This window comes from Phaethon lepturus, unplaced genomic scaffold, assembly GCF_000687285.1.
Source record: "Phaethon lepturus isolate BGI_N335 unplaced genomic scaffold, ASM68728v1 scaffold18179, whole genome shotgun sequence".
NCBI classification, from domain to species: domain Eukaryota; kingdom Metazoa; phylum Chordata; class Aves; order Phaethontiformes; family Phaethontidae; genus Phaethon; species Phaethon lepturus.
The window spans coordinates 1-26487 of NW_010561427.1; the positions used below are offsets into that span (position 1 = coordinate 1).

A 26487-nucleotide genomic window follows, 5' to 3' on the forward strand; every position below is an offset into this window, starting at 1 on the left:
AACCTCCCGGCGCAGCGTCAGGCCTCACCCCCTCCGCGCCCGCTTCAGTCCTCCCTCGCGCTCCCGGCCTCTTACCGCCTCTTGCCGGCGAGGCTCACTGCACAAACGGCCCTTTCGGTTTGCCGTAAAAGGCGTAATTCTTAAGTCTAAATGCCTGGTTTGTTTTTACCCTTAAGGTGAAACAATGCTCCGATTTAGGAAGGCTGCTCAGTCCCCCCGCGCCTCACGGGTGGCTTCTGGGGCGAAGGCCCGCAGGTGCAGCAGCAAGGGCTCGTCCCCAGAGCAAGTGGAGGTGTCCTGGCCTCGGTGATGCCTGCCAGTCACCTGCCTGCAAGCTCCGGGACCTGCCATCGCTCCGGGCCGAAAGCCGGGATACGTGCTTCTAGAAGCGCTGCATTAATTTGTACAAAGAGCTTTAGCAAAGCATCAAAACAGCATTTAAACGAGCTGCTGGTCCCCGTCATCCAGCTGGGCCTGTGAGTGGAGCAGGCTGTATTCGTGTCCTCAGAGTGGGAGGATTGTGTCATGCCAGCCCGCAACGTGACAAGGCATGGCACTGGCTGAGCTCCTACTTATGACAAGGTTGCGCTTTTTGAAACAGGACCTGCAGCTTTGACTATGTCTGGAGGTGCACTGTAGTGTTATACTGTCTCATGTTGGTGAGAATCTTCTAATTTAATAATTAATAAATTGTGATAAGGAAGTAATAAAATGATAATGCTAAACAATGATCTGACAGCAGTAAATTGTACCACTCCTTCCTAAGATACACACTGAGTTTGCAGAATGTATTTTTTTCAGTAATCACATTTTACTACTTTTTAGTATTTGTAGTAACATTTTTCCACATTCTAGCAGGTGTTCTGACCATATCATCCAGAAGAAAGCTCTAGAAAAAAATTTCAGGAAGGGGGAGTGAAAAGTGACAGCATTCTTTGAAATGTGATCAGAGATCCAGTCTGAAGGCCGCAGTAGTTTTCCCCCTTCACTTCAGGAGAGCAAATGTTTGATTTCATCCCTCACCAGGACTGTTGGTAAGAATATTCTTAGCCTTAGACATTCGTTTCCTGACTCTTGAAATAGGATGTATGATCCGGTGGTCTTTCAAGAGGTGTTTTTGTGATTTTGGGATGTCACATGTATAAAATTAACCTCTTTAGTGCAATTTCTTTTCCCTTAAAACTTGTTGGCAAGATTTAGAAGGAGAATGGTTAGTTCTGGCATATTTACATTTAAATAAAATTCATAAGTATTATTTAAAATATATATGGATGGTGCCAATATTTAGAAGAGGAAAATTGTTGTGATTCTTACATGTTATCACAATGGAGAGAGGGACCAGCTAAGACTTTTATTTCTCAACACACCCATAAATGATCTACATCTCTGAATAAGGGGGTTACAAGTCTCCAGATATTAGAGAATGATTGACCAGATTAGTGGGAAAGAGCTAGTATGCATTTTGGTAATGCAGGCCACGTGGCATTAAACAAATGGGTAATAAGTACAACACAACTGAAGTGATACATTGCAACAAATGACTCCATTGTGGACCACGTTGCCATGGTGGAGGCAACAAGAACAGATGGATATGACCAGCTTGCATAGCCATCTGTGGAGAAAATTACAAAAGCGGACATGAATTCTGACATCTTTCAGAAATTGCCCCAAAGGACCCTGTACTATGGTTGCAGTCACTCCTAAGCCAGAGCAGTGAGAAAATTTTATGCATTTAATCAATGCAATGAATGTTGGGCATTGACAAATTATTCTATTGCATTCAACATCAATGATATGCAAACCATATACAAGATTTATATTGACAGTGTATGAGATAGGTATTGACAGTCATGTAATGCCTACACATCTGATGGGTTTCTATACATTGCTGCGGCAAACAAAAGTAGTCAGGCCATGTAGTGCACTTCCTGCTTTTGTGATACAAAGATGCAAGCCTGTTGTAAGCTACAGGACGTGATAAATAAGGTTCTGTAATTGTTGCGTTTCTCTTGTGTGGAAACAATAATGTCTGTGTGGTTAGAGCTAAATGTGTTACAGTCATCCTAGTGAGAGATACAATACTTAAACATACTTCTTCAGTGTTTTCATAAGCCAGCTGTTGGTGGCCACAGGTAAACCATAAATAGCACAATCTTTTGTGGTCAGATATAAACACAGATCTGTTTAGTGGTGTAGATGGGATCCATGCAGACGTAAAGAGCAGCAGACATAGATCAGTTAGAGTATGAATGCAGAGGAATGGATATTTGCACTTTAGTACATGAAGACAGTGTGGTTTCTGTAAATAAATATTGCACCTGCCATTGCTTACCATGCAATAGGTGATCTTTAAGGTGATTCTGGCCTTTTGGAGGATTTTTCACAAGGGAAACATGAACCTCAGTCTTGATAAAAATTGAAAAAAAAAACTCTACCAGAGATTATTTCACCTCTGAGTAGCAATCATGTGAGGAGTTTGCTGAATGTGAGGTTGAAACGTTGAGAAGATCCAAACAAAACCCAAAAGGGCCTTAAAGGGCCTTTTTTTTGTTGTTGTTTTCATGTGTGAGTACACACATCAGAATTACCGGAGTGCAGAATGCTCTGGTCAGTTCTGTTTGAAAGACTTTCTTATCCTGCAAAATGTAATCCCGGTACCCCTGGATGTTAAGAGCTGCTAGGAAATCAGCCCAGGTTTGCTCTCTGGACTTTGTGACGCCGACTTACAGGGCTTTTCTAAGTAGATCAGCATGCTTTGCTGTCTTTGGAGCGTGGCAAAACTTGCATAGAAATACCAGAGAGCCCTACAACTGGACTCAGAGGAACAATTTTAGCAGTAGTAACACCTCCATGGGCCTATGACAATGCAAAGGTACTTCTAGATGTAAGCAGCTTTTGATCATGTTGCAGCTCAAAACAGGTAAACAATATACCCTGTATATTTACTGTAAAAAAGATCAACTGACAGAAGATTAACCATGATTGATAGTCATGGATCCTACTGTCATTTGCCTCAGGTAGAAATATCTCTTTGTTAACCTGTAGGGAATGTATTACTTCAACATCTGAAGGACCACCTGGCTGATGTTGATGAGTCAGTGCTCTTTTGGAACAGTATCTGCTAGGGACATATGATGTTCTGGCAGTCTGATAAGAAAAACGTTACAAGAAAGGCAGGCTGGTATCAGCTGCAAACTCTTCTCTATGGCATCCCTCCAGGCATTTTTCGGAGTCACTTGAATAGTTAGTATTGGACAGGAAGGAGACATACCTGGAAGGAACAGTTCCCAAAATCTTTGTGTGATTCCTTCTCTTTATAGGCCATGATGAGTATTCTCTCTACTCCATGTCCACCATAGGTAACGTATCAGAGGGAAGGCAAAACAGCTCTCTGAAAGCTGTTATATGCTATTGCATTTTTTATCTGTTCACAGTGTATATGCAGCTGCTTGAAAGATGACTGCTGCATAACCACTCCTGTGCAGGAAAAGGCTGTTTATACCTGATTTAACCCTTCCATATAAGGGACTACAGATAGGCAGAGGTCAGTGCTGTGTTTGCTTCTCGTTGCAGTGAAAAAATAAGTGGGTCATAATTCTGGTTCTCGCAGACAATTGCAAAACATTGCCTAATAATAAGAAATTAGTAGAATGCCCTCAAGGATTGAGAGCCAAGAGTAGGCAGCTGAGACCCACCCTATGTCCTTCTAATTTCTGTAGGAGACCAGGAATGTCTTCCTTGTTCCAAGTGAATTTCTTATACTTGCAGGTGTCAATTTGAGATTCGTTAAATTAAAAAGAGCTTTGCTCTTGAATTCCTCCTGTGTCACCGGCATCCCCTTCTTCTAAGTTGGATTTCATTCTTTCAAATGAACAGTTTTGCACGTTGTCTTGTGACTTTTCCTGACATGTAGGGTATTTCATCATAAAGAAGTGCTTGTAGTTATTTGGTATTAATTTATCAGCTGGTATTTACTGGACCTTAAAAATGAGTGAAACTACGTTCTGTTGCTGCATGTTTATTTGAATTATTTGCAATACCTTCACACTTCTGGATGAAGTATCTCTTCCAGCTTCAAAATGGATATAGTTGCAGCAGGCTGGGTATTGGTAAGAGGGATAGACACGAGAAGGGCAGAAGAATGATATGCAGAAGCTCTGTTTAGTCAGTGGATGGTGGAGCTAATTCTTAAAGAAGTTATTGTGATGAGGAATTTTGTGTAGCTCCATCACAAACTGTAGTTATTCAGCTCATGATGTTGGATGCGTGGCTATTCATACTGAAATTTGACAAATGTACATTTCAGTAGTTCTTTTGAAATGAGAAAAAAACCCCAATGATTATGATGGGGTTGTAATAAATTATGCCAACGTTCTGATTGGAAAATTGGAAGCTGTGTTATGAATTTCCTGGAGAAATAAAGAATTCCTTTTCTTCTTCACATCACAAGCAAATGTGTCACCTTTATACAAGGCAGAGATACAATTCAAGTCCAGATTTACTTCTATAACAATCCTGAGTGTTTTGGAGTTAATAAGTAGATCTACTTTGACAACACTTTCACAACCCTGCCAGGGGCTGGGGCTCCCAGGCTGACCCATGAATTCAAGGTGATGCTTTCACCGCAGTGGGTTGTTGCAGTGCTGCATGTCCAGGAGCAAGCTGAGTGGAACGGGTGTAGTAATTGTCTTTTGCTGCGTGGCAAACGTGACATGTTGGGTGAAAAGCAATAGATTTCCAAAGCCTCTATGTTTTATTTGTTCCCCCTCCAAACTTGTTCTGCTTTTTTGGGATGTGCGTGTGATAGCTGTCTCAGCAGCCCCCAGAAAACCTCAGATATCTTGGACTGAGTGGTTTGCCAGGGAAAATTATAGCTGACAAAGGGCTGCAGTCCCATCATTCAGCATGGTGGAGGGGTTCTCTCTGCTTTTTTAGAAGGTGGCAGGGAAGAATTACAGCATCTGTCTGTGCTCCTGGTGAGGTGGGGAATATGACTTTGCAAGGGTTAGACAGGCAGTGCACATAATAAGGGCTCTCAGGATGGAAAACAATTCTCCCTCATTCAGGAAACAGCTTCTTCCTCCCCCCAGGGTAAGGAAATGTCTGTCTGTCTGTCTCCTTTTAAGAAATGATCCTGCTTTTATGTGCCTAGGCTTATTGCTGAGGCATCCCATTAGAGTCACCACACCTTCCTATTACTTCCTGGTGTGATATCAATACTATGTTTGGCCCACCTTTCCTGCCTCAAATCAGGTCCCAGAACCTACCTCCACCCTTCCGCCCACAAAGTTTTTAGCACCCAGACAACATGCATACCAATCCCCTGTGCCAAGGCTGAAGGCAGCTATTCAGAGATGCGCTGCGTTGTGCCAGAGGATCAACGCCCGCTCATCCAGCTCTCTACCATATGCCACCCTAGGGAACGTGTGTTAGCTGGGCAAGCCACTTGAGGAAGAGACCAGAAGTGAGAATGTAAGGAATGGTATCTAAACAGAAATGGGTGAGCAAAGCTGTTTTACAAACAATGAAATGTTGTTCCTAGAGAAGTCTAGAACTAGTGCCTTTTGGTGAGGCAGGTGAGAAATAGTGGTTAATGGTGTGCCTGGCAGCAGCAGTGTAATGAGAGAGTGAGGGGCTTGAGGTTGCCATTGAGAGAAAGAGCAATGGGAAGGCAGAAACAAACAAAAAACAAACTAGCGAGGTTTTGTAGAAGACACAGAAGGCTCAGAAAGAGGTCAGCAAGGGGAGAGAAGGTAAAGTAACTAAATAATAAAAAGAAAATGCAAAAGAAAAGTTAGGTTGCTGAAGAAGATGCAATACAGTTCTGAAGACTTGAGCGATGGCATTCAGCAGTAGATCTGAAGAGACAAAAGCTACTTGACTCATTATGTGGCACACGAAGCATATCATGGTATCACAAGAGCTTGTAACATGTCAAGAGCCTGGTTGTTGGTGCCTGGGGTGCATGGTATAAACTGGAGGACTTAGAAGTGGTGCAGCCTACTCTGAATCTGTGCTTCTGTACTGACTGGAGAGTATCGGGCGCACTTTCTGCAGAGGATCTTTGGGTCTGCTTTTATTTCTAAGGAAACCAGTTTGTGTGTACTGGGGCTGCTCCACAACACAAACCAAACAATGGTACATGGGGACGGGGATGTTTTCAAAAGACAGCCCCAGCTTTAGACAAATATGCTAATGTAAGCATATACAAAGGAAAGATCTCTTGTGCACGAGCATATCACTATCTTGGAAATTATGCCCTAAATGTTCATTCCACCAAGATTAGTTAATTTATTCTGTGATAAGGTTGTAAATGAGCAGCTGGTGGGCTCCTCTTAGGTTCTGGAGATACAGTTATTCACCTTTGTTTCTTCTGTGATGCATACAAAAAGGCAGGAGAGGGGTCAGTGTAAGGGGCTGAACTGGGTCTTTCCTAAACAATGCTGAAGTAAATTGTTGGCATTTGATAGGATAGAAGGAGAAACCTGCTTATTTATTGTATTTAAATTCTGTAGTCAAATAGATGCAAAGATAGGTGACTTGTTCCTTCACTACAGTGCGTTTTGTAACCCTGTAATACAGTTTGGCTCATTTCTTGTAGAGCAGTGGAGGGAGCAGATTTTATTGTATTGTCGATTCCTGCCTGCTGAAATTTGCATCTCCATTTCACAGGTATTATTATAAAATAAAAAGCCCTGACTTGCACACCTCAAGCTTCAGTTTGGTTCCTTTGGTCAAATACCAAAATGAGGCAGTCATTTCACTATGAAGTAGAAAATCTGACCTAATAAGTCACTAATTTGAGAAAATGTCCATTGGAGAAGTAATTCATGTGTATTAAATGAGTTTTAGAAAAGAAGATTTTAGACAATCTGAAAACCACACCTACTTTGTTCTGTATTGTAATTTTTTGGTGGGATGCCTTGTGAAAACCAGTTGACACATTGACAGGTTTCCTTATTGGCAGCATCTTATTACCTAACATATATTATTACTTACCATGTTTTTTCTTTCTTCCTTCTCCCCTGTATTAGATCTAGTGAGTAAATGCTTATCAATTAAAAGGAAGTGGGTGGGGTTAGGGCGGGACAAGGGGTAGAAATTACATTATCATTGAGACCATCTGTGGTGTCAGGCTTCATAGGGCAGCAGCCTTCTCCTAGAGATAGAGTTGACTTTTAGCATGTGTAATAATTTTTTTGCTTCTGTCTCTTGAAGCTTGCTGGATTACCCACTAGAGATAAGCATATATTCTCAGACAGATATTTTGAAGGAGCAATCATGGAAGAAAATAGAGAAGGCTATGGCCTTGCAGGGGGCAAGATTTTGTCTATCGGGATGATTTTGTTTTTGGTGTTAGTTTTATTGCCTTCAGTGTTTAGAGTATCACTGGGGATTTCTCATTTCTATGTGGAAACTATAATAAAAGTGTTAGAGGTAAGTTGAGAATTAGGTTTAAAAGTTATGTGGTTACTACAGGACATGTTGAATAAAAAGATAAAAATCTGTACATTTGATATAGATGCCGTAAGAGTCAGCAGAAAGAATTCTGTTAACTTGGATGTGCTGTTTGCAGCTTTAACTTACATGATAGTTCTTTTGAGTGGTGTCTTTAACAATATCTGGTTATGTGCTGAGCTATAATCTGGTACTGGTTTGAGGTTTTCTGGGATTAAAGTATATATTTATATACATGTATATGGTATATTGCTTCTAGTTCAAGCTAGTTAGAATACTTTATGCTTTACTAGTGACAAGTCAAATATAAGTAAAAAGTTGTATTAGTTTATGGGAGTTGGTAAGTAACAAGAAAATGTATTTTGGATGTATGTAAGTTCCAATGATTTAATTTGGATTACTTTAATTACACGGTATTAATGAGTACCGTTCTAGATAAGAATACTGATTGTGTGTGTGTGCTTCTTCCACTTGTGCCTGCTGGATCCCCCAGATTTGTAAGTTCTGCTGTATGAGACTTGAGGAATACATGCAACCTTCTAAAAGTGTAATTTTTCTAGAGATGAAGAGGTTGTGGCTAAGATCCCGATTCTGCTGATACCAGTAAAAGTTTTCTGGGTCTTTTAATAAGCCAGAGTTGCATTTAATTTTTTAAGTCTGACTTTTCATATCCATATCAGTAGCCAAAAGTAGGTGCTGTGAATTCCTCATATTAAACAGTGAAACATTTCTGTTTTCCAATAGATTAACTTTGTCTTTCTGGGATAAACCTGCTTTTCATCAATATACTTTCTTCTTGTGGCAGAAAACTTATTGTTACTATTACTATTATTAAGCTGTTAGAGCTATTTGGCAATAGAACATGTCTGTAATAATGTAATGCAATTAATATCATGACCATCTTACCTTGCTGATTCTGTCTTATAATTCTTCTGTCTCTTTTTTAAGTACTGATTAAGAACTCTTGGGCAGGGACTGTCTTCAGTTGTATGAAAATCATTTATCATAGTAGACCTGACTGCAAACTTTAGGGCTTACTTCTTTTTTCAGATACTGATGTCAATGGGAAATGAGTCCCTGCAGTGGCTGTATGTAACATTGGCTTTTATACTTTTTTATCAGCCAGTGGTATGCCAATTAAATTCTTATTGGTACCTTGAGTAAGAGGCTTGTCGTACTTTTATGTGGAATTAATTTCATCAGGCTTTTTCATATCGAACACAAACCTGAGGAGCTCTTTGGAACTCAAATCTGAGAGTTGGCAGGCATTAAAATAATTTCTGTATTTATTTTTTTTTTCCCCTGTGCATTTCCCAACTTTGAAGGACATTTGACCCACTCAGTGGGCATTTAATATAGGAAGGCACTTCTCTTTGGAAAAGCCTGTTAAATGTTTTTCTTTCCACAGTTTTCGTAACAGGTTATGAGCACGATAATTTTGTGTTCACCATGTGGAGGATTAATTTATCAAAAAAGAAGTAATGAAGTTAATTTTTATGTGATCAGATAGAGCCTTTTACATCTAGTTCCCTGCTGCTGCAGCAGCTAATAACAGGAAGAGCAAGCTCCGTGTACTGCAGGTCAGGCTGGCTTGTTTTGTTCTTTAGTTGAAATTTGTTCCCTAACTTCCCTAACTGTCCTGTGGGCAAAAAAGGAGTTACCTCTGCTTTCATTTTATGATTATTTTCAGCTGTTTTTGAAGCATTGTTCAAAGGTTTCTTGTCATGCCGAAAGAGTAACTAAGAGCTATCTTGTCAGGAAATGTGAGGGAGAGAGGATGGAGAGAACGTTAGGTTCCCTTTGCTTGTGCTGTGGCCCAGTTGGCCCTTTGGAAGTAAGGGTAGGGCTGGGAAATGCTGGGTTAAAGCCTGTCCATGCAATTGCTGGGCCTCTTCTGGGAGTCCTGCGGCTTATTCACCAGAATATGGATGAAATTGTTGCTTGGGATACAACTGATTCTTGGTTCCTGTTGCTAGCCTGAATGGTGAAATAGGATGCCTTACTGGATAGCTACACTGAAAATGCTGAGAGCTTAGTCATGTATTAGCACACTCCTGACTATACTGCAGGAATATCAGCGCTCTGGGAAGTACCAAACAACCGGTTAATGTTTCACCAAAAATCCAACCTTAAGCACTATGACTGGATTCTCCATTGTGTTGCTTTTGGTTTGGAGTTAAATTAATTAGCAAATTAATAGAAAACTTCTCACCTGAGAGCACTTTATATTTACTTCTTACAGCTTTAAATGATTATGCAAATTGGGAGGCAGAGGGAAAACATGTTTTGTTTTCCTCCATGTTTTGTCAGTTTGAAGAAAAATGAGAGTAGACACTGAAGTCAAGGACTTTAAAGTCAAAAGATTTTTTTTTTTTCTTTCAAAGAAAGCATATCTGGAGCCTGTACTGCTGGGAGCTCTAGGTATTTTAGGATAAAGCCCAAGTTTGCAGATCTATCACTAAGCAATAAGTAATCGTGGCATATGATAATATAAGTAATTTTGATTTCCTGACTTCACAGAAGTGTTTTAGCAGTGTGAACAGTGACTGGAACAAATGGGTAAGATGCAATCTATGTATGGAAAGAATTCATATTCTTTGCTGCTTCTCCATCAAGGAATCTAGATGTTTTTTAGAAACACACCAACCATTTTACAAAAGCAAGATTCAAGATTTGAAAATTTGGGGTGGTGGTGTGGTGATTATTTTTGTTTGTGGGTTTTTTTGGTTTGTTTGGTTTTTTGTTGTTTGGCATTGGGGTTTGTTTTGAGGACATATGGGTAGTATAGTAGTAAAAGATCTCAAAGACAGTAATTTCTGAATTCCATAACTGTTAGCCCATAATTACTATTATTACCATTCATTTATCCTTAAAATATTTCTGGAAACGATAAAGATTAATTTGGTTCTTTTCCATATGCTTGTAAGCTTTTATTTGTGAAATACCGTGCTTTCTCTAAGCTTTGTATTTGCTTGTCTGTAATGGCGTTTGGTGGAAATGACTATACTAGGAAAGCTGTGCTAGGGATATTATTCCAGCTCTTTAGTGTTGCATCTGCAAAAGAAAATGCATTTGCTAGAACGAAATCTACAGCATGCTCTTGCAGTCCTGTGGAGAGTCAAATAAATATGTTAAACAGCTGTAGCTCCATTTGCCAAGAATCTTCTGGAATTTTATGAGCTCTGAGCTTCTGTATAAAATTGGAGTATTGTTGTTTCTTGAGAAATACTCATGTGTAGAAAAGACATCAACTAGCTAATAACTGTGGATATTCTTTGAATTGATAGCTCACTTGTGTATTGAGGCAGCTGATATGTTGTAAACTGCCGCTGGAGTATGGGCAGATGTTGCAGACACTTAAGCTAGGGGAAGAAGCTCACTGCTGTGCTTTCAAATACATGGTTATCCTGAGCTAGCCACTGCATCAAAAACCAAAGAAATGATACTTGTGCTTTTATCCCAAACAAATGTTTGGGACCCTTCTCAACCTATTTCATCTGCCCTCACTAGAGCAGCCAGGAGATTTGTGAGTGCTTTTCACTGTCCAGTTGTGGACAGCTGCTGCTTGCACATGCTCTCAGACGTGAAATGTAATATGCAGATCATTTGATTTGGGACATGGAAGGGGAAATGAGGACAGAGAGAAAGGACTGTTGGATGAAAAGATCTTAAGTGCTTGATCTTAGATGGTGATTGTAACTTGCACTAAAAACCTACTGACCTTCTCTTTGTCATTCTATTGGAAGACTTTACATGGAATAATTCTCCCAAGGCCTTTGTCACACATGAGAACAAATCCAAGAAGAGGATTGAAAAAAAAGCCAGTGTAATGAGTGATTAGTGATTGTGACTAGTGATCCCATGCAGGGAAGTGATTGTGGCACTGGTGAAGCTGCACCTCGAATACCACGTTCAGTTTTGGGCCCCTCCCTACAAGAAGGACATTGAGTTGCTGGAGCATGTCCAGAGAAGGGCAACAAAGCTGGTGAGGGGTCTAGAGGACAAGTCTGATGAGGACCTGCTGAGGGAACTGGGTTTGTTTAGTCTTGGGAATAGGAGGTTGAGGGGAGACCTTATTGCTCTCTACAACTACCTGAAGGGAGGTTGTAGTGAGGTGGGTGTTGGTCTCTTCTCCCAAGAAACTAGTGATAGAATGAGAGGAAAACTCCTCAAGTTGCACCAGGGGAGGTTTTGACTGGATATTAGGAAAAATTTCCTTACTGAAAGAGTAGTCAAACATTGGAACAGGCTGCCCAGGGAGGTGGTGGAGTCACCATCTCTGGAGGCGTTCAAAAAACGTGTACATGTGGCACTTTGGAACATGGTTTAGTGGGCAGCATGGTGTTGGGATGACGGTTGGACTTGATGATCTTAGAGGTCTTTTCCAACCTTAATGATTATATGATTAGAAAAAACTTTCGTGAGAACATGGGAGAAGAAGTAGTAAAATATGGGAATGTAGAGGAAGAGGGTCAAAAATGAATTATTTCACAGAATGGAAAAGTGGAGTACTGAACAACACACTGAGCTGTACTTAAAAGGAAAAAGGGAAGAGAAACCCTTCTGAAGCAGTGAGATTTTTAAAAAAATGAGCGTTCCATATTGTATAGCTTTTCATGTTATGTACTATGAAGAAAGTAATTAATACAATGAAGTATTAGGCACCCTTATTTTGTTCAGGTTGTAATTATAGGAATCCTCAAACAAATGGGCTGTTGGACTTAAGCTGCCAAGGGCTCACTGTTCAAGATGGGATCACCCACTGGATGTTTGGACTCCTTGTGTCCTCATCATTTCAGAAATGGGAGGGAGGAAAGCACAGCACCTGGTTTCTCGTTTGGTCAGCAAACTTAGGAATGAAGTTGCTCCATTTAATGCTTAAATTCTGTGTTAGTTGCAACATCTGTGTTTTTGTAAGATATTTAAAACATCCTTTCATTACTGTTTTGCAACAAAGACCAGCGTGACAGCTCTGTCTCAATAGTGTGCAAAACAAAGGTGATCACAAAGCCATATTTCATAGTTTAAAAACAAATTAAACATACCGGATGCGGTATAAGATGCCACCAGATGCGGAACATAGAAGCTGCTCAGCTGGGTCAGTCCAGAGGTTGACCCAGACAGATAGCCTGGCTTTCACAGGCATCAACTCAAGCGCTTGATGAAAAGCTCAAGAGCTGGGAGATTGTATGGCCATGTTGCCAGGAGTACCCTCCCAGCTCCTTGTTGCTTCAGCCTCCCATGCTGATTCATGAGTTAGGAGAGTTTTGTGTTCCATGATGATTTTCATCCATGTCTTTATGTAAGTGCTCCCATTTCAGTTGATCTCTGGCAATATGTCCTGGAAACTAACTCCACAACTCAACTGTGTTTTGTGAAAATACATTACCACCTTCTTGCTCATACACCCTGACCAATACTTTCATATGATGACCTCCAGTTCTTGTATAAGAGGAGAAAATGGATAACTGTGCCTTATGTAGCTGCTCTGTGCCAGTCCAGACTTTGTAGATCTCTGTCATATGCTGCCTCAGCCAGCTCTTTTCCATGCTAACAAGCCCTGTCTAACCATTCACCTATTGAAAGCTCTTTCTCATCTGTCTTGTCCTCTGCCTTTGTAGCCTTGCCTGACTATTTAATTACAGGATGACAATTTTGTCCCACTGTTTCTCTGTGCTATGAGGTGTTAGGTAATAACCTGGTAGGACTTCATACTTTACTAGTCAATTTCTAAATTTGTGTTTGGTTTTGACTTGTCTTGCTCATTACATTTGTTAACAAATTATTAGTTAACATTTTTGTGAGTCAGTTCAGTCAGTGATTATCACTCTCTTTCTAGCTGGGATTCAAAAACCAGCCTCCTTGAGGTATTCCAAATCCTTCAAGACAGTATGAGCAAACTCATTTCTGGCAGCGCTTGCCAACTGGCAGGTGCCTGTTCACCTGTTCAGGAGGACCGTGATGGGCAAGGGTGGTAGACAGAAAAGGAGAGAATAAAGCAAAGGGCCTTATTTGCCAAGCTAGGTGACTTTTCTTTTTTCTTCCCTCATAAAACTATCCTAAAGGATATCGGGGAAGGGATGAGGACCAGCAGTACATTATAAAGACGTTAAGTTTGCCACATGTCTGCCTTTACTATCTTTTGCAACGTTCTTGTTCCTGTGCCATATATATGCTTTCATTTCTTGGTGTGTGGGCTGCTGTTTTTGAGATATCACCTGGCTCTGCACTTCTGAATGACTCTCCATGTATTGCAAAAGATTGAGACAGATGATGTACCTGTTTACCTTTCCTAGGAAATAACTGGAAAGTATAGACAAGGTGAAGGTCTATCTATCTATCTATCTATCAAGGTTTGGTTTTTTTTCAGGGTGGTACAACAGTTGGTTTGCATGGAGCTTAAAATACCACATCACTGCCTATTCTGCTTTCTCTTTTTTCCTTTTCTTTTAAGATGGCTGGTTAAAAAAAGTTAACTAAGGGTAACTAAAATATCCTAATTATGCCATGATAAAATGTTCCTTTTTTGTTATTGACTTCAACTTCAATAGCTACAGAAGGAGCTAGTAGAGAGCACGCAAAACTTAAGGATGGCAAAAAGCTAGTCAATGCTGTTGGTGCATGCAACACATTGTAATGTGGTGAAGACTATTTGAGATCAGGCTTTGTGGTGACTTAAATGGCTGCGCGTGCCAGTAAGAGGGAAATAAACTGTTTAGCAAGAGTTTATCCTGAAGCAGAAGGATGTATCCTTACCTGTTGTAGGTGGGAAGCCTTAATAAGCAAGTAAGAACGTAAGCTGAGTGGGTCATTGATTCCTTAATAATGAGCAGAGCCTACACGCAAGCATCCTGTGTGCTTTGTTAGGGCAGATATCTTGACATAAATACAGGAAGATCTAATCCTCACGAGAGCTACTCTTTATACGTCTATACGTGTATGATGAAAACATTCAAAAACATGAAAACTTCAGAAGTTAGGCATATTTGTATGTTTGAGTTTGCTAATGGAGGAGTCTTATGCTGCTCTACACAGGGAGGAAGAAATTTGTTTAGCTCAAAAAGGTAAAGACAGGGAAGTGTGAAAGCTCATTACCAAAACTGTTACTTCCAAAATACTTATGGATATGAAATGGTCCCTCCTCTGTCTTCTTTTAACAAAAGCTGCATGAATGCCCTAAAGATGAGGTAATCTCTTCCAGCATGTCTCTAATCTCGGTGATAGTATTTTGCATCATTCTGTTGCCTGAAGCTAACTGGGAAAGAGGGAGCTTTGGACTCATGGGCTTCCTGGAGCCTCTTGGGTAGCTCAGTAATTTTTGGGAATTTGGGGGTGGTGGTGGTGTTTGTTTTTTAAAAAAGCCAAACAAAACCAAAGCAACAAAAAGCCCCACAAAAAAACCCCAACTGCCTGTGTCCTGAAAAGAAGTTTGAGCCAAACTATTTTTCCTGACAATGGCAAAAGGTAATATATGTAACAAATGAAACAGGAGGTATGCAGGACAGCCTTCAGGCTGAATTTGAAAAATGAAAATCTAAGACCTGGCTTCAATAAAAGAGGCTCACACAGTTCACCTAAGGTGATTACAAAATGCCTGGAAATGACAAAATGAAAACCATGAACATCTACTTTTCTTGTTTTGGGAACAGTGGGCCACCCTGCAAATTGAGGAGGGAGTAAAAAAGCAGAAGGCGCTGGCACTTGAAAATTTAATCTCCACTGGTAAGATCTCTGAATGAAGATGACACAGCACTATCTGTCTTGTAAAAAGGCAACTATTTTAATATCTTATCTAGAAAAGAAAACATAAAACAGAAACATAAATTGTACCTGATGTTAAGTAAGAAAACTGGAATGGCCAAAATGGAGTGTTTGGGCAAATAGCTGCTGAAGTTACAAACCTACAAAAAGAGAACTTAAGTATGTTACAAGCAAGATAATGTGTAAATGATTGAGTCTTCTGAATAAAAGGTGTTCGAGACTAGTATGGGTAGAGAAAGACATTGCTCATAAGCATTTGGGAAGCTTTCCTTGTTTTCATGAGTATTTTGTACTTTCTGACTCCATCAGCTCGCTCTCTACAAGATTAGGAGGAATGAGTATTCTTTGCCCTTGACATTGCTGTGTACAGATCCTCTCTTGCTTCTTGTAAGTCCTAGCATGCGAAAAGCCAGTCTCTCAAGCAAAGGAGCTATGCCATCACATGGATCACAGTTACTATTTGCACTCTTCTCTAGGCATGGGGATAAAATGTGAGAGTAGGGGGTTTTTTGTTCCTCTTCCAACTATTTTTCCTTTCTTCTTTGGCTGAGGGGGACTGGGTTAAGTTCTTATAATAATCTTTTTACTTCTAGTGCTATTATTATTCACTTAGACTGTTTGGGTTGTCAGCTAATGAATTTCAGGTCTGATGATTTCCTGGACATTGAAGGTTTGACTGAAGTGCAGCTGGAGGAAAGTTTTGTGATTCTGATCAGGGCATAGTATGTTGATTAAGATAAATTAAATGTACTTTGTATAATATATATTTAATGTTATCTAATAACTATTCTCCCCCCCCCCCCCCCCCCCCCCCCCCCCACAAACAAAAAAAAAAAAGGCAAGCAAAAAAGCCAAGTGATAGTTGGTATGAATCAATAAAATTTTAGTCACTGTAAACAGCCAGATAAGAGTCTGGCCTCAGAGTGACCTCAGCAAACATCACTGAGACTTGCTCTGTGGCTGTCCTGTAAGGCATAGTGTTACAGATCTGGAGTATGCATGTGTTGTCATTCTTCCTTCACAATCCTTCTGTGTTACACTATTTATATCTCGGGGGAAAATTCTAGACATTTGAAGTTTCTTGGTAGTGAAGTGACTCTGAAAGGAGAAGGAATGGGGGAAAAGAGAAGGCTCTGAGAAGAAATACCAGAGGAAGGTGTTTGTTACAGCTGGGAAAAAGTAAAACTAATCAATGGCAGCAAGAACAACTATACGTACGCTGCCTGAATTTGAGTCAAGGCACCAGGAGGGGTCTGCAATCTTGGCAGTGTACTGTTGACATTTCCAGGTGTGTGTACATATGTTCTTTGGTAAATGACAATGAAGTAGGTGTTGTGCTCAAGGTTTTATTTTCTTTACTGATTTCTCTAATCCTATGCCATGTAATACCCCTAAGTTATTGAAGTAGTAACTTGTGGAACTAAATGCCAGTATGTAAATGAGGCATAACAATGCAATTATGGTGCTTGGAGTAGGAGGAGAGCTATTTCTAAAAAACCTGAGTATTGTACTCTGTTTGGAATCCATATTGTCCGTTCCACTGTGTGGAAGGTAGACTCGTTTTCTCACGCAGGGATCGTCCAGAGAGAGGAAACCTCCATGGAAGAGGAGATTGCTGGCCAGTGCCGAGGATGCTTCAACCTTGCTGATGTTATGTACTTCTCCAAGAAGGGATGCGAGGCAGTTGCAGAAGATGAAGTTACCCAACGGTTCTCCTCTGAAGAGCTGCTGTCCTGGAATCTCCTCAGCAGAACCAATGCCAACTTGCACCATGTCAGCTGGCAACTGAGCGTTGTGTGGGTCATTGGGATCGTAATTCGGTATTGTCTCCTGGTGCCTTTTCGGTGAGCCAGATGTAATGTGCTGGGATTGGTTTTTCATATTACTTTTTTCAGAAGATGTGAAATAATATGCATTGACTAGTGCAGAAAGGAGAACCTGGCGTGACTTTATTTTCCAAGGTGCTATCAAAACTCAACCCCAAAAGAAAAAAAAGATGCTGAAGATGTACATTTTTCATGTTCTGTATGTTTTATTAGTAATTAATCTGTTTTTAAAATACAGCAAAACTTTATAGAAATGATCTGGAGATCTTTTTGTTATGTAGCGTAACAACTGTTTCAACTGAAAGTATCAGGCTCTACCTGTCTGAATAAAAGACAGGGAGACTGTATGCTGAACACCTGCGAGTTGAAGCAGAGCCGATGTTCTGGGAGCACAGGGCTGGATGGAAAAAAGAGATATTCCACTTGGAATGTATTAAATATTTATACTTTTAAGCAAAACCAGCCCTTCATCATATTAACCAAACAGTTACAAATATTCATGTGTTCTTGTAAAGAGCAGGAGCTTTTAAAATTTCATATTTCTTTGATGGGAGGACAGTATATTCAAAACAACTGCAGTGTGTAGAGGGATTTCATACCAGTCAACTGTATAGCAGAGCACATATCTAAGTTTACACACAGGCATATGCAGCTTAAGAAGACAACGTTTATGTAGAAATGGATTCAGTATTGGTATTGCTCAGACATTAGTAACCAATGACATTTAACTTTCATGATTATATAGTAGCTTACTGCTTGGGGTTGAAATACATACTGACATTTCTGGATAGGTTTTTAAAAATGAAGTGATGGGACCCTTTTGGCACTGAGAAATCTCACCTGCATTAAAGAACACTAGCCATTACTCGCTGTCGTCTTTGAACACGATGGCTTCTTTACCGTGTGACAGCTTCAGATCAAGGCATGGTGCTTTTTAGAAGAGGGGCTCCAGGCAGCACTAGGTTTTTGTACTCAGTGCAGTATTGAGTGAAAACCTGCTTATATTATCCTGTTGACCGTAAGTGGTTTGTATTGCTAGTAGATGAGATGCTATTAATGGTGGAGGGAAGCATTGTGAAATAGATCAGTGTTAAATAAAATATTTTCTTGCTTGCTCTTCCAGTTTTGCTTTTTAGCATTTAATTAAAATTATTTTACTTTGTAGTGTCTGCTTGGCTGTTTTCAGCATCCTCTTGCTGGTCTTGGCTACTACAGTAGTAGGACGGTTTCCAAATGGCAGGTAGGTGTTTGCTGAGGGCTCTTTCAATTTTTTTTTATTTCTTTAAGAATTTGAATTAGTGTGGTGGAATATAAATCTGCTTGAGTCTGCAGGACTAGTGTGAACTATTATGGGGTGATTTTTTTTTTCTCTACTGTAAACTCATAGGGCACTATAAGTGAGAGTATGGCAATGGCATTTGAAAGTGGACATGCAAGGTAAGACACACAGATACTGATGGAAGCCTCTCTTAGCGTGGAAAATAAAAAGTATGCTCTTCTTGAGTCAGAACAGGGCAAGTAAATCATCTGTCCTCAGCAATTCTGTATTAATACTGTGAGAGAGTTATGGCCTATCAGTGCAAAAAAACCTCAAATGTGATTCACCAGCTAAATGTTTTTAATTATTATTAATAAATGAGTCAATAGCAGCTGCTTCCAGAGAAAATCTGTAAAACAAACCCCTGACTATTATCTTCTCTGGTTTGAATCTGGTGGGTTTAGAATAGATTACAGTACAAGAATGAACAAAGAATATCTTTGATACCTGATAAGCTCCTCCTGTGTGGCATTGTTAGTACAATTGAATCTTCTTAGTATGGTCTTTGTAATAACACCTATTGGGAATAATTTGGAGAGTTTACGTTACATTGTTTTATGAGTGACTGCATAGGACTGGAAATATATCTATGGCTTCATTTCTTTTAGATTTAAATGCTGGTTGAGCAACCAGGTTCAGATGATATGTGCCACATTAGGTGTCCGATGTCTGGGTGGTCTTGTTCATTTCCACAACAGGTAAGTGGTGCCACCCTACTCTCATTGGTTTGGTATTGATTTCTTATAGAATTCAATGTCTCAAGTTTCAGAGTGGGATTCTTATTCCATTGCTGCATGGATACTATGATGGTGCAATTTGATCCAAGAAGCTGTTTAGATTATATAGACTCTGTCAGGATGTTTGTATGCCCTACTGTATTTTCTTTTCTGTATGGGCAGGGTATGCAAAGGTGGAGTAGTACTGTGTTCTTGATTAAATATACACTTAGATGTTTTTTTCAGTGTTTGCCTGCCATGAACGTGTTACAATCACACGCAAGAACATTGCCATAAAATGTTTGACTGTTCTATTGGCCAATTTCCTTCACAATCTCTCCTAAATAAGTTATGGATGGTATTTCAGAAAATTTTTGTAATATCTTGCTTTAGTGATGGAGTTTTATGTAATGGAGGCTTCTGAAATATTTTTTGTTTGTGATTTAGAAAACAAGAAACATCATGTTCTAGTGTCTTTGCTTTTAGAGTTTTAGTGTCCAAGTAGTCTTTGATATATACCTCTGTGAATGGTGATGTATGCAGCTAAAATGCCTACTCCAGTGAAGTCTTGTATTGTCAGCTGAAAGGAAACTGGTTTTGGTGAAATGCCAAAACTACTGAAATGTGAAGGGACTCTTGGAAGTATGTCTTATGACTTATCTGCTGTGAGGTACTGCCACAAGTTTAACATATATCATAGTAATATTAGAATTTTTAAATTGGTTTTGTGTTCGTCTACTTTCTATGGATCTGCATATGAGCTGTGTGCCTGAAATACTTTCATCGCTGGGAGTCTTAGTTGTGGATGTGTGTTCACTGGATGGGTCACCTGAGGGTGCCTGTAGTCTGGAGAATAAACATTAAGTAATTGCTTTTACGGTTGTCACTGCAGGGAAAACAGACCACAGGAAGGAGGCATCTGTGTAGCCAACCACACGTCTCCATTAGATGTTCTAATCCTGGCCAGTGATGGATGCTATTCCTTGGTACGAACAAGAGAGTTGGTAAATATCGGTAATGTTGAGATGCCCATAAATGTAGTGTTGGGTAACAGGATAAACCTACTGGTAGAAAGAGTGGGATTTGATAGCATTCAAACTCAAGTTCAGGACTGCAAAATAATAGACACAGGTAGGTGTGTGTATGCTTTTGACAAAGAGGATTGATATAATTTGTGAACGAGCTTAGAAATTGATGCATCTGTATTCAGAATTTTATCATTTAAGTGTGTGTGTCTGTCTGCATAGTAACAAGTTTCTTTTGGGCTTGCAGGTTGGCCAGGAACATGGAGGGCTTCTGGGGCTTATTCAAAAATCTTGCATGCAAACCACTCAGCATGTTTTGTTTGAACGCTCAGAAATGAAAGACCGTCATCTGGTGAGGAAAAAGTAAGGTAGTGAGGTGTTTGCTTAATTGTCCCATCAGGTCTAGCAATTGTGAGGTCCAAGTGTAGCTGAGACTGTTCTCACCCTGCATCTCTCTTTGGTGGGCAACTGTAGGTTGTCATCACTGTAGGGTTTGGAACTGCTCCATCAGTGAAGGTACAGAGTGTAGCAATCATCTACTGAACTTTTGATCATTTGCCCTGTAACCTCTGGGAATTTCCATGTTTCCGCAGTCGCCCTGCCTGCCCCAGGCAGGAGCCTGTTCATTGAGGAATGGAACATGATGGATTGCCTGTTCTCAGAGGGATGGAACACCTCTCCTGTGAAGGACTGAGAGATCTGTGGTTGTTCAGCCTGGAGAAGAGACTCCAGGGAGACCTTATTGCATCCTTCCAGTACTTAAAGGGGCCTTACAAGAAAGATGAGGACAGACTTTTTAGCAGGGCCTGTAGCAATAGGACAAGGAGTAATGGTTTTAAACTAAAAGAGGGCAGATCCGGACTAGATACAAGGAAGAAATTTTTCACAGTGAGGGTGGTGATACCCTGGCACAGGTTACCCAGAGAGGTGGTAGATGCCCCATCCCTGGAAACATTCAAGGTCAGGTTGGACAGGGTTCTGAGCAACCTGATCTAGTTGAAGATGTCCCTGCTCATGGCAGGGGGCTTGGACAAGGTGACCTTTAAAGGTCCCTTCCAACCCAAAGATTCTATGAGTTTTGAGGCCGATGATTTGGGATGTCATGACAGAAGTCAATACATCTGTTTCCCAGATCATGCCTTGCCCTGGTACATTTTTCATCAGCTCCGAGCATCAAAGCTGGTTATATATCTGCTGTGAGTACAGGATAAAGGGAGGCCTGAGTGTAGGATAAAGGGAGGCTGATTGTAGCACCAAAAAAACCGACCAAGCAAGCAAACAAAAAAGACCAAGGTACCACCTAGCTGCTAGAAGCTGGAAGAGCATTCTGCAGAAGTGTAGTAATATGTTTGCTTAATGCCTACACTTCTCTCCAGGCCTGTGGTATCGATTCCTGGCAGACACAGCATGTTGCACTTTAAGGATATGAACAGGATTGACTCAGCATGGTAGTTCTTATGTTCTCAGATGTTTACAGAGACTGTTCTTAGTCATCTGAAATCTTCATGAAATAGAGTGCAACACAGCTAACATTGTGTCTGTGACAGTTTGTCATTAGAAAAATGGTGAAGGTCCCCCCGTGCTGGATCATTCTCTCCTTTTTTTTGATAACTGATGTTTTGTTTCTGTTCTTTAATGCAGACTGGAGAGGAACTGCATGCTCTTGAGTCATAGGAAAGACAGGTGTCTCAGAAAACAACAGATTTTTTGTGTCCCTAATCTGCTTAGTGGTAATATGTAGTGGTTTTTAAGTGATGCAGCAAATATAGTAAAATAGTGGCCTACCTCTTAATTAGCTGTGGAGAATCACTTGATACATATAAAACTGAAGTTATGAACCTAGAAGGAATGAAAACTTGAAATATTGAAGAGACTTCAGTCAAAAGAAAAATTTGACTGTGTTCATAAGCTGGAACCTGTCAAAGATAAATGGGAGGTGATTTTTACACGTGTTGAGTACCACCGTTCTCTGGCTTCATGTTAGTTGGGTTAAAATGGTGAAATAAAACTCTATACAGTTTTGTGGAAAGCCTACTTTTGCAATTAGCAAGAGAGAACCTCCGAGATAAAGGCCTGAAACTGGCACGCACCCCAGCTGAGGCTACTGTTTGGCAAAGGGCAACTGGGCAAGGGCTTTTCTTCTCCTATGTGAGAGGTAACGGATATTTAGATTCTTGGCCAAATACAAATATGGGTCTTCTATGAAAATTAAGTATACACTGAAATGTTATTTTCTTTCCACAGAATTAGAGAACATATTGCAGATAAGGCCAAATTACCCATTTTAATTTTCCCAGAAGGTAGGAAACAACTATATTGATTTTATTGCTCTTCTCACTTCTTGCCACTGAGTGCAGTTTATTATACTCAGTCTTTACAAGTGAGATGTTTGGTTTTAGTCTGTAGAATTAATTAGCACTTGTGAGATATTAAAAGTCAGATTCTAATATTTTATAGCAGTTTTATTACAGTCTGTTTGCTTTAGTGTGTAGCATAATGGAAGAGAGAACAGGCTCTGGGATTACGTTTCAGAACTAAAGCTTACTTTCTCCTTTAGCAACTGAAGTCTTCTTAAGACAGTTTAGGATTCATTTGCTGATACTTTTCTTGGAGTGGATTAAACTTTTCATCTGTTTTAATTCTGGCCAGGTACCTGCATAAACAACACATCAGTAATGATGTTTAAGAAGGGAAGCTTTGAGGTAGGAGGGACCATCCATCCGGTAGCAATCAAGGTAATGCATCTGCAGTATTCCAAACACGGGTGGATAATTTACAGAAGCTTCTCATGTCAGAGAAGCTGCTGATGTGTAAACCTTTTGAAAGGGGTTTGTTCAGTGTGAATAAGGTACTGAATAAGCCGTGAGAAAGCAGAATCTTTTCATGATGCGCAATGTCTTGCAGTTCAGTGCAGTATGGGAAATGTTTCACTGAGTGTCTTTAGAACTGGCTGGGAGCAACCTGAAAAGCACAATTGCAATTGCTATGCTGTGTGTTCATTTCTGCCTGCTCTTTCTGTCCTATTGTTACCGAAAAGTCGGGGAAAGAACTCCCTAACGCCAATGTAGTGTTAAAGAGCAAGCATTCTTTATTCGGCACAGGGTGCATGGGGGATCCTTCTGCCTAACATGCACACCAGTTTGTGGGAGGCAGGCATTTTTATACATGTAATGATTCACATATTCATTATATTTCCTGGATGAAGTAGTCTTATGTTGATTAGTTCCCAGCTGTCACTTACATAATTTCCCTCCCTTTTGCACATACTCCACACTGTCTTGGGGGGTCCCTCAGGTGGTCTCTGGTGGTTGTGGGCCCCAAAGGAATTGTTCTTTTTGTCTCTTGTTCAGGCATGGCAACCTTGATTGTAGCAGTTAGCATGTAGTTAGCATGTCCCTCTCCTAAGCACATATTTACGTATCAACAATTTTAACTGTGATGCTAGGGCTTCTGGCTCTTGTGTGATTTGGGGATAAAGGCACTTCTCTTGGCACTTCCAAGGCTTTCCAAGTAGCTTTAGCCAAGCCACCCTAGCTCAGATATGTCAGTTACTTTTTCTGGAACTATAATGTTGCCTAATCTTACGGAAATTGTTAAAACTGGTGTAAGTGTTTTCAACCTACTACCTTTGTAGTCAGCATATCTGTAGATGGCAAGTCTTTACATTTTGCGTAGATCTATCTGTTTATAGCTAAGATGTGTTTCAATGGGTCTGTCATTGTTTGGAGTCTTGTATTTCTTGTAAAGGTTAACTGTTATAGACTTGTAATAAATGTTGAAATGTGGAGCTTTACTCCGAATTTACTCCTGATTTTAGGAGGTGTGATTAGGTTTGTCCCTGATTTTCAAGTTGAGCTGTGACTTTGTGGCCAAAAAAGAGCAGCTTATGTGGTTTAAACTAAGGGAGTAGTTCATGCCCTTCTGCTTATGCTTCTTGTCTTCCAGTATGACCCCCGCTTTGGAGATGCATTCTGGAACAGCACGAAGTATTCCATGACGACCTATGTTTTTAATGTGATGACCAGCTGGGCTATTGTCTGTAATGTGTGGTACCTGCCACCAATGGTCAAAGAGGTATTTAGGTTTTCGTACGTTTTGAAAATGCTCGTAAAACGCTGTCTGGGAGGAAGTCTGCATTACTATGCACAGTGTGTTGGCATTATGTTTGCAAATCCTTATTGACAGCTTAATCGACAAAGGCCAGAAAGAAACACTGTAGTCTTAAATGTGTGCTCGCTTAATTTTATGTGCGTTAGTTATCTTCAGGTGAAAAGTACTCTTGCAGAGATTCAGATATTTCTGCACCATGCTTCCTATTGCTCCCAAACAGCTTCTTTACTTGGGTGCAGCTGCCTTGCTTTCCTCTGTTCCTAGAGACTAGAAGAGATGTTAAAATGTGTTTTTTATGCTGCAGGAGTCCTGCTGCTCAGCCAGACACAGACCTCCCTTTTTTATTCCAGAAGTGATGTGCAGGTTCAGGCCTTCTCTTCACTCCATACTGGGGTGCTTCTGCTTTCTGTGTTGCCCCTCTACCTCCACCTGCACAGCTTCCCCGCACCACTTGTTTCTCAGCCCTACAGAATATCCAGCTAATTCTTTGCCCAGCAACTTTACGCCACAACTTGGGGCACAGCTTCTCAGTCCACTGCCCCTGGACGCTGACCTGACGCTGACAAAGCGGTCAAGGCTTTTGCTCTGGCAACGCCCCAGTTTGGTACTGCCTACCCCGATCCTTGCTCAGCCCCAGCCTTGGCAGGGAAGCTGCTGTAATGCATGCAGCTTCAGTCCTCTGCAGTTTGGGCAGACAGACTCCTGTGAGCTCACAATAATTCACTGATAATGCCCCAGGCCCCAACCCTGTTCAAAGCACCCCATCTCCTCCAAGGGGATCCTGTCAGTGTGTTCCCAGCTTCGGACTGATACTGAAGTATTGGGAGCAAATGTATCCCCTGCGTTGGCCAGACCTGTGACCTCACATGGTGTAGTCTGAGATTTGCCCTAGAAACCACAGAGCCTCCCACTTAGTTCTTTTCGGTACCAAATGGTGGCAAACCCGATGGCGTTCCCCAGACCAGCTGGAGCTGCCCTGCAGGTCACGTTTGGCTTGTGGGCTTGGCATAAACCCAAAGGCCTGCCGTCTGACAAAAAGTATCTCTTTAAGTGACACATGGGGAAAATCTTAAGTTGCAAAGCAAATAACTAATATATTTTTTCAGGAAGAAGAAGATGCTGTTCACTTTGCCAACAGAGTCAAGGCTGTCATTGCTGCTCGTGGAGGAATGTCTGTGCTTCCTTGGTAAGACACAACATCTGAGGCTGGGTTTAAAGCATATTTAGGTGTTCTGTATTTTGAAATGTTAGCTTGAAATTTTTTTAAACTTCTTCCAGATCTGCTTTGCTTGGGCTGTAGATCATCATCCTTACTGACTCTAAGTCAGAAAATATTACTCTCTACCTTGAACTGTTCCACTAGAATAAATAGACTAATATAGCATAAAAAGAAAAACAGAGCTGACAGGTGGATCTAGCCAGCAGATAGTATTTGGTGAAATTTTTGCCTGTTAAATGCTGGATTAAAGGAAAGGCATTGTTTGTGTTGTGTGGTAAGCCTTGGCAGAATTGTATTTCAAAAGACAACGTTTAGGCTGAAAACTGCTTTGACTATAAAGCCTAAATACTGTGACTGAGTCTTTTTGCCTTGACCCTGAAGTGAGCTCAATGCCATTTATTTTCTGTATCTTTCAGGGATGGGGGACTGAAAAGGAAAAAGGTCAAAGAGTCTTTCAAGGAAGAGCAACAGAAAAAGTATTGCCAGATAGTAATAGAAAATGCATCTGTCAGAAATTGAAATATTTGTTAAATTATATTTATTTTATCTCATTTTCCCATTACTTATCTCCACCGGTAAATGGGCTATTTTTTATACTAAAACCAACATATTTTCCTTCTGTCTCTAAGGTTTTGCATATGACACAGCAGGGAAATGATAAAGAGATAGTATTTGTTAAACAAGGATATGATTTTATAAATAGGAAGATTTACAATATACTAGTAAAATTCTCTCTGATGTTGAGGGAGAAGAATCTGCAATAAAATTACTTGGGTTCATTAAAACACCATTTTTTTAAAATCTTTGAGTTGCCCTGAAGACTTAAATGGTAACTTCTTAATTTGTAATAAAACACCTCTGTACTCCTAGCCTCTATCAGTGACTTGGACTAGCAGTTTTCCTGTGAGCCACAGTTATGGTGTTGCTGTAGGGGTAGATCTCCTGATGTCAGAAGATATTAAGACGCTCACCAAAATATGTTTTCCAAATTGCAAGTTGGAGAGGAAGTGTTGGATGTCGGGGGAAGGAGGCAGTCGCTGACTTTCCCCTCCAT

At 40.5% G+C, this 26487-nt stretch overlaps 1 protein-coding gene across 1 annotated transcript; it reads left to right on the forward strand.

Annotated features, from left to right (window-relative positions):
- The first annotated feature begins 7281 nt into the window (after positions 1-7281).
- LOC104616027 (glycerol-3-phosphate acyltransferase 3-like) lies at positions 7282-25952 on the forward strand. The gene is made up of 12 exons (XM_010294009.1): positions 7282-7437; positions 15108-15180; positions 16793-17063; positions 18211-18285; positions 18972-19061; positions 19972-20065; positions 20352-20467; positions 22349-22404; positions 22754-22839; positions 24050-24178; positions 25321-25400; positions 25850-25952. The coding sequence occupies exons 1-12, from the start codon at positions 7282-7284 to the stop codon at positions 25950-25952; spliced, it is 1329 nt and encodes a 442-aa protein (XP_010292311.1).
- The last annotated feature ends 535 nt before the right edge of the window (positions 25953-26487 follow it).

What these genes read in the sequence shown, in the direction of transcription:
- LOC104616027 (XM_010294009.1), top strand. Translation starts at nt 7,282, where the DNA reads ATGGAAGAAAATAGAGAAGGCTATGGCCTTGCAGGGGGCAAGATTTTG. An exon ending in TGTCTCCTGGTGCCTTTTCG is followed by an intron (nt 17,064 to 18,210) that starts GTGAGCCAGATG and finishes TTTACTTTGTAG; the next exon opens with TGTCTGCTTGGCTGTTTTCA. An exon ending in TCCATCCGGTAGCAATCAAG is followed by an intron (nt 22,840 to 24,049) that starts GTAATGCATCTG and finishes CTTGTCTTCCAG; the next exon opens with TATGACCCCCGCTTTGGAGA.